Source organism: Tachypleus tridentatus, chromosome 7 (genome assembly GCF_004210375.1).
Source record: "Tachypleus tridentatus isolate NWPU-2018 chromosome 7, ASM421037v1, whole genome shotgun sequence".
NCBI lineage: Eukaryota > Metazoa > Arthropoda > Merostomata > Xiphosura > Limulidae > Tachypleus > Tachypleus tridentatus.
In genome coordinates, this window is record NC_134831.1 from 38222311 (window position 1) to 38234392 (window position 12082).

Sequence of the window (12082 nt, forward strand, 5' to 3'; positions counted from 1 at the left end):
CTCTCACTGTTGCGAATGGGCTGTATGTCGATGACTTTCACATCTCATGTCAGTCGTCAAACATGAGATATATTGAGCGGCAACTACAAACCGCCCTCAATTGTGTACGGAAGTGGACTATGGCGAACGGCTTTAATTTCTCTCTCTCCAAAACTGTGTGCATGCACTTTTGCCGTCGACGGGGTATTCACCCTGATCCTGAACTTCATATCGGTGGAGTTTTGCTGCCAGTTGTCCCGGAGACCAAGTTCTTGGGGCTTATCTTTGATCGTAAACTGACCTTTATACCACACTTAAAGCAGCTTCGGGTCAAATGCACAAGAGCACTGAACATCCTCCGTGTTCTCTCTTCTACCAGTTGGGGGGGCAGATCGCTGTTCAATGTTAAAGGTATATCGTGCTCTTATTAGATCGAAACTCGATTATGGATTAATGGTCTATGGCTCTGCCAGACCCTCAGCCTTAAAGATGCTGGACCCCGTTCATCACCAAGGACTTCGACTCTGCACTGGGGCTTTCCGTACCTCTCCAGTTCAAAGTATATACATTGAATCTCATGAACCTTCTCTACACCTTCGCCGTATGCAACTATCTTTACAATATACTTCGAAACTTCATTCCTTACCAAAGCATCCCACCTGGAAATGTGTTTTCCTTCCTCGGTGGGCAGTACTTTTTTCAGAACAGACGATCTGTCATTGCTCCGTTTGGCCTTCGCATCCGGAAGCAATTGGATGAATTGGGTCTGTCCTTGGATAACATTGCATGTTCCACAGGTCGGCTTATCCCACCATGGCTTATTACAGCCCCAAATGTGACCTTTCTTTCAGTCACCTAAAAGGCAGATACTCCAGATTGGAAGTACCGTCTTTTATTCAATGAATATCTTTCAAACAATCATTCAGTTCCTATTTATACAGATGGTTCCAAATCAGGTAATTCAGTGGGCTCTGCTATGGTTTGCTATGGATCAGTAGTTGCACGCAGAATCCCCTCTGCAGCTTCTGTGTTCACTGCTGAACTGTATGCCATATCTCTTGCCCTGGATCATATTGCAGCTGAGCAGTACTCCAACTGCACTATTTATACTGATTCGCTTAGTTCTATACTTGCCTTGGAATCGCTACATGTTGGCTCACATCCTATTCTCGCTGATATTCGTAACCGACTGGCCCGTTTCTCATTAGCAGCTACTTCAATCCAGTTTTCTGGATACCAGGCCATGTTGGTATTCGCGGGAACGAGCTTGCAGACATGGCAGCTAAATATGTCTGCTTCAGCACCATCACTCCTATGCCTATTCCGTACATGGACTATGGTGTTATCTTCAAGGGTCGGCTCCGTGCCAGCTGGCAGTCCACTTGGAGTGAGCAACGTGACAACAAACGTTTTCAAATCAAACCCAAAATTGGACTTTGGCCATCTAGCTTCCGTAAAGTTCGGAAGGAGGAAGTTGTTCTCACTAGGCTACGCATTGGTCACAGTTTTTAACTCATCATTTTCTTTTATCTGGAACTGATGCACCAATGTGTAATTTGTGTAACACTCAAATCACTATCAGCCACGTTTTACTTTCTTGCCATCGTTACAATTCTCAACGACGGCAATATTTTAAACATATTTTTTCCCAGGGTCAATCTGTAACATTGGACAGAGTTATTGGTGATGGTGACTCTGTCCACCTTGATAATGTTTTTAATTTTTTAATGGCCATTAACCTTTTAATCTCATTTAAGTGTTGCATGTTTATTCATTACACCTTTTAATTGTGGTTCCTTTTTACAGTTTTAATCTCTCTCATTCAATTTGACATTGGACAATAGCCAGAACATTAAATAACTCGACACCAGGACTGGAAAGGCCAACTTCAGGTGACTAACGCTCCTGTTTGAACTATCCGTTTGAACTACTCGTTAGTCATCCTGGCGAGTTGTTATTATACTTTACTGCATATCATTTCACACTTTTACTAATTAACTTTTAGTACTGGCCATATTGACTCATAACCCGGAACCAGGACTGGAAAGACCAACTTCAGGTGACTGACGGTGGTTTTATACTTACCTGTTAGTCTTCCTGGCGGGTTACGATCATTACCATTCTGCTACAGGTAGTTCTTTACAACTTTGTTGACTGGATGTCAACATTGGTTTTTACGCCATTTTCTGTCTTAATTGCCGTTTTGCTTTTATCTTCAATTACTTCTGCAAATTTTACTCCATTTACTTGACTTTATCCTTTTACTGGACATTTGGCTACTCATTATTACGATTTTGCGGAGTGTCTTTTAAAACTTTTACTTTCTTTTACATTTTGATAATAGCTGCTATGACACATAACCCAGAACCAGGACTGGAAAGGCCAACTTCAGGTGATTGACGGTGGTTCTTGAACTTACCTGTTAATCTTCCTGGCGGGTTATGATCATTACCTTTTTGCTAGAGTAAATACCTTACAACTTCTTATACTCTACCTTTTATCTTAACATTGTAGACTAGGTGTCAACATTGGTTTTATACTTTTTTGTTTCACCTTCAGTTCCATTTATGTCTATTACTACATTTATTTATTTATTTACATTTTTACCGAATGTCTGGCGCAGATAGCCTCGCTGCTTTGTGCCATAAAACACTAAATCAATCAATCAATCAATCAATCAATTGAAATTATACATCATTTTGAAATGAAACACGGTAAAAACTGTTATTAATATAAAAATTAAAAACATTTTTAAAAAGTGTGTAAGTTTTCTTTTGAACGCAAGATGTCACATTTGTGACTTACGTAGTTCTCTTTTTGCCAGAAGTGAACCATGCCGCCGAAAGGAAAGAAGGCTGCAGCTGGTAAATTAACTTTTAAAATTCAGTTAAATGTAAAATTAAGCAATTTTCAGCTTTGTTTAAAAAACCTTTTTAGGAGTAGTTTTTAAGTATCATACATTAGTATGTTGTTTATCATTGAACTTGAATATATTTTATTTTAAACTTTGTAAGTCTTCTCGTGGCATAACAATGGCGGACAACGTGTGTGTTGATGTTAGGCCTAATCCATTTCTTAGACTAAAATTTAAGAGTTTAGGTTGAAAAGAATGAGGAGTGATATCATTAAGAATTTCAGCTGGGTAATTGAAAAGTTTGTTTTTGGAACGTGAGTGACTAAAAATAATCAAATTTGAAAGTAGGATTTGTTAAATATTCTGCAGTGAAATAGCATCGGGAAAAAAGAACTTGTGATGAAGTTTTGTGCAATTGGCTTTTAATGGTACAGACCAAGATAATATATTTAGTTTTGATTAATTTAAAAAATAACGTCACTCCTACAATTATGCATAGACCTAAAAAAAGTATAGCTTGCTGGTTCACTAGTTTTTTTGAATTACAGGAAAGTTAATTTAAGTCACTAAAACTTAAAATTAAGTAACTGCTGTTAAAATTAAAATAAATAAATGGATTATTAATATGCTGTGTTTAACCAATTTGTTTTTTAGCAACTAGCTGTTAGAATTTTAAAAATTAAGAAAACTTAAAATAGGACGAAAAAAATATTAAAATTTTTTATGAATTTTTAAATGTTTTTAGCATGGTGGATACTTTCAGCATTTATATAAAACAAGGGTTTGGTTATTTATGTTGTCAAACTTCAATGTCGTGTTTTGAAGAAAAATATCCAAAATGGATTAATGATTCCATGTATTAGTAAGTGGTCTTTAAAGTGAATATCCTGTTATAAATGTATGATTTACCCTTTTTTTTTAATATCCTGAGTCATGGTTATTTTCACAGTGAAATATTAACAACATATGTAAATTTTAATGAAAAAAGAACATGATTTTACATTAGCACATGTAACATATATTTTTATTATGATCTGAATTTTTTTAAATTACAAAGCTAGATACATGTGATGGTGAGAAACCTGCTTGAAATAAAAATGTATTCTCAAGATGGCTGGTATGAGTATTAAAACTTTAATTGAAATGAAGTAGAAAATGATGTTTTGACCTTCTTAGGTCATCTTCAGATTAACAAAAGATTTCAGGTTAACTTGAAGATGACCTAAGAAGATTGAAACATTTTTCTGTACTTTATTTTAATTAAAAGTTTTAATACCTATACAAGCCATCTTGAGAATACAAAGCTAGATATGAGTGTTGGGCATGAAAGATAAAGGTAGGATATAGTTGAAGGTTCACCATCTGTCAGATTTATTTATTTGCACAGCCCTGTATAAAAACTGAAATTAGTAATACATATAATTGCATAAACCTGCAATGCCTTGTGTAATCAACCATTATTTACCAACAGCAGTCACATGTAGCAACAACTACTCTTCATGAAGTGTAATTATGAAAATAAAGCAGATACTAGACCAATGGTCATAAGTTCAAGTGTATGAGTTTGTCAGCTAGTAGCTGTACTTCATCTTCATGCAAAAAATGTGATAAATCCTTTTTTAGTAAACTAGAACATTTGCTTTATGTTTTTTTTAAGAGCATCTCAAGTTTTGATGGGAAATTTATGACTGTAAAGGAAAATACAGCACATTATTTATGCACTAAGTGGTTATCACAACCCCATTGTTACCAGTAGTTAGGGATTAGTGGCCATGTCATCACATTTGTAGACTTGCATATAAAATATAATTTAACTACTGTTTATGAATGCATGTCAGTAAACTTGGCATCAAATTGTAGATTTTATTTCAAGTTTTAGTGTTGTGCATTATTTGGTTTCTTAATTTGAAAATATTTGTTTGTCATGCTAGTATGTCATCTTTTGAATTTGGTGGTGCTCTCAATACAATGTCTGTAGTTTCATGCAAATTATGAACTTAAATTTCCAATACTTGAAAAAGTACAGTACACAAAATAAGAACCTCCCCCAGTTTGTTTGCTGAGATACTTATCAAATTCACAGTATTGGCTTGGCCCACCACTTCGTCATTTGACAAGACTTGTTTATCTATGCCTGCTTTTTTTTGCACCAATATGTTTATAACCAGTCAAAATCTACACCACATAATTGTGTTAGTCTTTATAAGTTATTTACAAGAGAAAAGCTCTTATATTGTTGGAGTGTTTGAAGTATTATCGATCGGTGCTATTTTTTGAACAGTAATTAGATTTTTTATATACCCTGATACAGTGCAGTTAAGAAGCTTGGTAAATTGCAATATATTTTTGTTAGATCAGTATAGTCATTTATAATTTTTTGGTATTCAGCAAATGTGACTCACGAATGCAAAAGAAAACTTAAATATCACAAGTAGTGGAGATAATTATTTTCAGAATATTTATTTACTGTTCTATGTTTTGATAAACAATAATGTATTTATAAATAATTATATATATACACACACACTCACACACATCTAATAGATGTTAATCAGAATCTCACTATATCTTACAAAATATTTGGAAGTACACATTTATTGGTTATTGTGTAAGTATGGCAAAATAGGAAACTGGATATTCCTAGGCAATTTCACACCTGTATCACCACTAAATCCTGACCACTCAAGTTTATTTGATAGGATACAACTCTGTACAGAGCCATATTATAAAAGTTTTATCCCACTTTTATAAAGTATTTACAAATTCTTGTTGCAACCACTGCACTGTAGTTAGCAAATTCTAACCCCCTGTCATCCTGGAGCCTCAATTCAGATAGCTTCTATAAAATGCTTGTGCTTGCTTATTTATTTGATTGGCCAGGACTTTGTACAGTCAAACATTTTATGATACTTTTGATAATTCTTGTTGAAGCCATTATACTGTCAATATGTTGTGTTTTCAAAGTTGGGAAAGATCTGGGAATTGTACCACATAAACTTGTTTGATATTGACGGTAAGTATAAATGCCTAAATAAGAACATTGCCATTTCTTTATATTAACGTAGGTTTCAACTTAAATTGCTAACAGTAGAATAAACATAGGAAATAGGTATTAAAAGATTAGTAGTTACTCTCAGGTTTACTTTGGAACCTTGTTTATACTGAAAAGAACAGAGTAATATTTTTTTCTTTTAGTTTTATATCCATCTGCCAGCAATAAAATAACTACAGAAAATAAGTGACAAGTTTATACCTTTTATTCTGTTTTCATCTTTTTTCATTATACTTTGGTTACTTTCCAACACCTGGAGAATCAAGTATAATGTGAAGGAAAAGAAAATATAAAGCTTTACTGAAACTATTAATGTTTGATATTTAATTACGCAGTGCTTTTTTTTTTTTTTTTCTCTCATTTCTTTTCACTATTTATTATTATAAAAATAATTCAAATAATAGAAACTTGTTAGGTAAGATAATGAAAAGAAATAATTTCCTGGGGTATATGTGCCAGCAGCTTGTGCACTGAGATATTTGAAATGGTAATGTGAGCTACCGGCATGCCATGTAGTTTTTAACTTATGATATTTTGAGTCAGATGCAATTCCACAGTCAATAAAATAAAAATTAATAGATATAAATAGATCTATGATACAAAATTTAAGCTATTTTGAATAAATATTTGTGGTTTCCTGTTAGAATTTGCAGTTATTTTAGAAGATACAAGGTATTGAGATTTATTTTCTTATTTTTTATGATGATTACAAGATTGGTCAACTTGGCCAACACCACATAGAGTTAATGTTGATAAAATAAGAGATTAAATATAAAGGTCACAGTGACTAATTTACTGGCCACCACATAAAACAAAATGGTTATTCTTGCCACCTGTTCACCCTTAACTTTTAAAACATACCTTTATGGAGAAAAAGGTTATGTATAAACAAAAATATTTTTTTTAAACTATCTGTTCCAGTGTGACAAATTGACTAACATATCAACAGAACTATGTATATTAATATTTACTGTAAATCTGTGTTTTATTGTGTGCATTTCCACACAGTTGGGCAGCAAGCCTTCAGTAAACATTACAAGTATCATCTCAGAGGTAATAAATCGTATAGTGAAAACCGTTTAGGTGTTTTCCATAGTGTTAATGTAAATTCCATATGATTCATATATTTGACATTATTTTAAATGTTCTATTTTATTTAAGTTAGGCTAGGCTGAAAAGTTTTTAATTTTTATATTAGTCTCCTTTTTAGATTCGATATACAATAATTAAAATGCTTAAAGAACAAGGGTTTTAATACGTAATGTATACTATCATTCTTTTATACTTAAGTAAATATTGTAGTTCTCCTGTAAGTCTTATTGGCTCATAAATTCAGGTATGAAATAAAAGAGTTTATAGCTTTCAAATATGGATTTTAGAACAAAATGTTTCTCAGTTGTTAAAACAGTATGTCTAAAATTTATCCAGCTTTTTTAAGTGTTAAAAATAGACTAACTGCTTTAATGTTTGGAACACCAAAATATGATCACCATGCACCAAGCAATATACTGAATAATAGTTTATAGTGTGAACCCTAAACAATGGTTTGTAAGATTCACGTCAAGATGAACATTCTTTTTCTGTTGATTATAAATGCGTAAAGTTGATTAGCAAACTAGTTGGAAAGAGAGGCATGGGGATTTCTGTGGTGAATTTGATAAATTTATTTTGACTAATTGAAGGTAGGAGGTTCAGATGTTAATCTGACAAGTTCCAACTGATTAGAAACACTAATAACTCTGAAAACTGAGGTAACAATATTGTTTCTAAGTGCAAAAAACTGAAATTCTATGGCTATTTTCTAGGTTTCAAAAATAAAACTTAAACACTAACTTCTGGGCATTTTAGTAACATACAAAAATCTTGGCATGATGCAAGGTAATTTTTTTCCATTGAAAGTATGTTTAAAGAAATGTGTTAGGAGAAGGCACTCTGTAATCACCGTTATAGATTTTTTTTTCCAATGCCCAGTAATTTCCACCTTCAAAAGGTGTATTTGCATCCTTGAAATGGACCCCCCTTTTTTTTCAAAGATGTTTGAAAGTATTGTAATAGCAGAATACATCAGTATAACCAATTTTAATGCATGTTGCATAGTTGAGTACAATAAATACTCTTTTCAATTGAAATTCATGTGTAGAACAAATAAATAAGAATTATAAAACTTCAGTGGAATCTGATTGATCTTTATAGATTTTAGCTTTCAGAAAGTGCTGAAGTGATCTGAGTATGAAACGTCTTCAATGTAGTATGAACTTTGTTTTTTACCAGTCGTCATGTACTGGACTTTTTCAAACTTGCAACGCATTCAGGTGTTTGTATTATGTTTGGAAACCCTCCCTGATAAACTCCTGGTAATGGCAATGAGTACAAATATTTTTGCAATAATGCAACAAATTTATCTTAATTTTATGCTAAAAATACACTTGAATTTACTAATACTGATATGAACACACATAAACAACATGGAAATGTTAAACTGGAAACACTTTATTTATTAAAAATATGTGACATTTATTACTGAGAAGTATGTGTGTTCTAGAATTTCTTGTTTTCTGTGGTAGATAAGTTTCTCTCTTGAACTATTTAGGAAAAAATAAGTCTTTCCATTGCAAACTAAAATATTCACCTATAATCTCTAACTATTAGCATAGTGTAGTTGTTAATTCTAATGATTTCTTTGTTATTGTACTACATATTCTAATTAAATTAGGGTTTACTTAAGCATTCTAATGTAAATACAAATTATCTAAAAGCAAAAGGTGCATCAGTAATTGTGGATCTTACAGCTCCTGCAACTGCCCCAGAACCTAAAGCTGCCCCAACAAAACCTGCAAAAGATGTAGGTCCTGCAGCAAAATTACCCAAGAAAGTTGCTGATAAAACAAAGCCAAAGAAGGATGTTAAAATTAATGTAGGGAAAGCTCGTGCTAAAGCATTGGCTGCGAGAAAGAGTGTAGTGAAAGGTGCTCATGGTACAAGAAGGAAGAAGATCAGAACATCGGTACAGTTCAGGAGGCCCAAGACATTGAAGTTGCCTCGTAGGCCTAAATATCCAAGGAAGAGTGTTCCAAGGAGACCAAGGTATGGTGACAAGATCTCATATTCATATAATTAGTTATTACAGTACTGGATTCTCGTAACCGTTTTAATACAAATGGGTCTATTCCACCCAGCAAGTATTCCATAAAGTGGCTATATTCTAACTTGTTAAAATGAACATACAATTTTGCAGGTTATCAGTAAATATTACAAGGCTTTTGTTCCTAAAGTATCCATTTATTAAGTTTGAAGTAATTATTTGCTCACGCATTTTGTATTTCAGAATGTTGACTATTCAGCATGCATAGTAATATTTAAAATAATTTTATGCATAAAAAATCTACAAATTTCAGATGTGAAATCTTTATAACCTGTTATGTTAAACTTACAAACATATTTGGCTAACATTACAGAAATTACAATGATGCAGTGTACATGCATTCATGTTATTGTATCTAAGAATATAAAATTAACCTGTCTTGGCTGTGTTCTAGTGGATCAGTATTTTGTCATATACAGTCACATTTCAGTTATAATATGTTATATGTGTGTGTGTGTATTACTATTTACAGATAAGTTCTTATTTAAAAAAAAAACAGTAAATAAAGAAATATGTCAAACAGTTATTTCTACTAGTTATAAACTATTTTGTGCTCATTTGTTACTAGGCCTTATTGATTTCACTTGTAAAGAAAATAGAATCAAATTTTTTAAGGTTTTTACATGTATGTTTTGAAATAACCAAAAATCATAAATTACTATATTGATACCAGAGAATTCCACTGATTTATCAAGTTTAGTAATGAAGCTGTATTCGTAGCTAAAAAAATGAGATTATGAGCTCACCATACTGAACACTCATTATCAAGTTTGTTAGTATAGATTTCCTTTAAAGACTCATCTGTAAGCAGATTAGGGGACTTTGAAGTATAAAAATTAATTTTAAAACCTTAATACCTGAGTATTTAGTACAGTTTAATGTTAGTTGGCTGTCAAATTGGCCAACTTCCCAATCCTGGTCTTATAAACCTCAACTTCAGAAACCTATTGTGATTCTTCAACCTTTCATGCCAATATGTTGATTTAATAACAAGGTATATGGCAAGAAAATTTTTCTTGGAATAATCAACATATTTTACTTAAGCATTATTTCTAGATTAATCATCTGTGTGAAGTGTATAGAAGTAAAATTGTTATTTAGTTAGTTGGAGTTCTTGTATTCAGTTTTTTTTTCTTCTTTGTTTTAACACATTTCAATTTCTTTGTCATTTTCATCTTTCTTTTTTTGAATAATTTGAACATTTTTGCAGGACTTGCTTATAAATGCACTTAACACAGGTTTACCTGCTGTGAAACATATTTTTTTTGTGTGTATGGCACTTTTAATTTGTTGCTGGAATACCCATACATCAGAGACTATATATATTAAGAATGTAACCAAGCTTTACCAAATGTCAGCATCCTGATGTCCTCAGTGATATGAAAATCAAGCCTTAAACCATGTTATGTAAAGCTGATTGGGCTTATGATTCACAGCCCTTCATTAGTTTTGACAGTATTAAGCACTTTGTTAAATGGTTAAAAATAAATGTACATGAATCTGTTTTAAGTCAGTTTCTGTGAGATTCACCTTAAATAAATTGTTTCTCAAGGTTGGATCAGTTCTCTATCATCAAGCATCCCCTTACTACCGAGTCTGCAATGAAGAAGATTGAAGATAACAACACCTTGGTTTTTATTGTGGACCTGAAAGCCAACAAGCCACAGATCAAGACAGCTGTTAAAAAGTTGTATGATATTGATGTGGCCAAAGTGAACACCCTTATCAGGTGAGGTTTTACTTGTTGTCTCAAGCTTGCAGCTGGAATTGTTCTCTTAAATTTACACATACATGTCCCATTCTGTTATCAGTGCATTCTCTAACTAAAGCTAATTTGTTATAAGTAAGTTAAAGTGAAAAATGTGTACAAAACCAAAGCTAGTTATGGATTAGTTTTTACACATTGTTACCATTCAAGTGGCTTTTATAAACTGCTTTTAAAATGATACCCAGCAAAGTCCAAGTTATACTTGGATATTTTCTGTCATGTTAGTTTATTATACTTGTTTAGTTTAATGTAGTCTAAAACTGTAGTATTTCAGTCAACTTTCAGTCAAAGTTGTATATATATACTGTAATTTCCTGTGACATTAAAAATATATACATTTTTACTGTTTCATTTTTTTAACAGACCTGATGGTCAGAAGAAAGCTTATGTTAGACTAGCACCTGATTATGATGCCTTAGATGTTGCTAACAAGGTAAGAAAAGAATATCCAAACAAAAATGTATTAGTTATTTTGGTTCTAAAACCAGTCTGGTTAAAACAAGGTCTTTGAAATTTGTGCATGTGATATTTGTATGGCACTAATGATAAATCCATCTGCTGTAATTACTTCTATTTTTATTGTCATATAGAGCTTAAGTCAGAAACAAGATAGTTGTTTTACTCTGTTCTGTTATAGGACAACATTTCATCTTTTGTACTACAGTTTTAGGTTAAAGTTGTTGACTGTTAGTACCACCATTTTGCTGGTTAGTGTTGTTCTCTGAGTGGGTGTGTGCTTTTAGTGATCTTGTTTAATCTCTGGGGCTTGGTTGGATCAGCCCATTCAAACCAAGTATCTACAACATCTACAAGTAACATGTTAAAGTTGAGACTGTATGTGATATAGTTTAAGGGCTAATATTCTTGAAGGTTTAAGAATGAATAGAATGTGACTTAATTCCATTTCTGTTTATTTTTCAGATTGGTATCATCTAAAGAAGTGCTATGAAGTTTATATTACCAACTTGAAAATAAATAATTGTGATGATATTGGTGTTGTGTTTCTTTCTGTTTGTTCATAACAAGGTCCTTCATTTAAAAAAAGTAAAATGATTTTTAACAAAAATTAAAATGTTGTCATTGTGTGCACTTCACTTGAAAGTAAAAAATATTTTCTAGTCTAATGTTAAAGATCAGAGCAATGCCAAAGTTTGATTATTCAGATTTTGATACATACTGCTTTTGAGAGAGAAAAAAATAGGTTTACTTCAAAAGGTCTTCCAAGTTGTTGTTTTTTTGTAAATAAATGTCATAACTTTACAGAAAAATAAATGTGTTGTAAGAGGC

The 12082-nt window shown here is 32.4% G+C and overlaps 1 protein-coding gene across 1 annotated transcript; it reads left to right on the top strand.

Annotated features, from left to right (window-relative positions):
* Positions 1–2686: 2686 nt before the first annotated feature.
* RpL23A (ribosomal protein L23A) lies at positions 2687–11785 on the top strand. Its single transcript, XM_076511177.1, has 5 exons — positions 2687–2843; positions 8675–8969; positions 10580–10756; positions 11159–11228; positions 11717–11785. The coding sequence occupies exons 1-5, from the start codon at positions 2813–2815 to the stop codon at positions 11729–11731; spliced, it is 588 nt and encodes a 195-aa protein (XP_076367292.1). The 5' UTR covers positions 2687–2812; the 3' UTR covers positions 11732–11785.
* The last annotated feature ends 297 nt before the right edge of the window (positions 11786–12082 follow it).

Coding starts and splice junctions, on each gene's coding strand:
- RpL23A (XM_076511177.1), top strand. CDS start 2,813: ATGCCGCCGAAAGGAAAGAAGGCTGCAGCTG. Junction 8,970..10,579: donor AGTGTTCCAAGGAGACCAAG/GTATGGTGACAA, acceptor TTGTTTCTCAAG/GTTGGATCAGTTCTCTATCA. Junction 10,757..11,158: donor AAAGTGAACACCCTTATCAG/GTGAGGTTTTAC, acceptor TTTTTTTAACAG/ACCTGATGGTCAGAAGAAAG.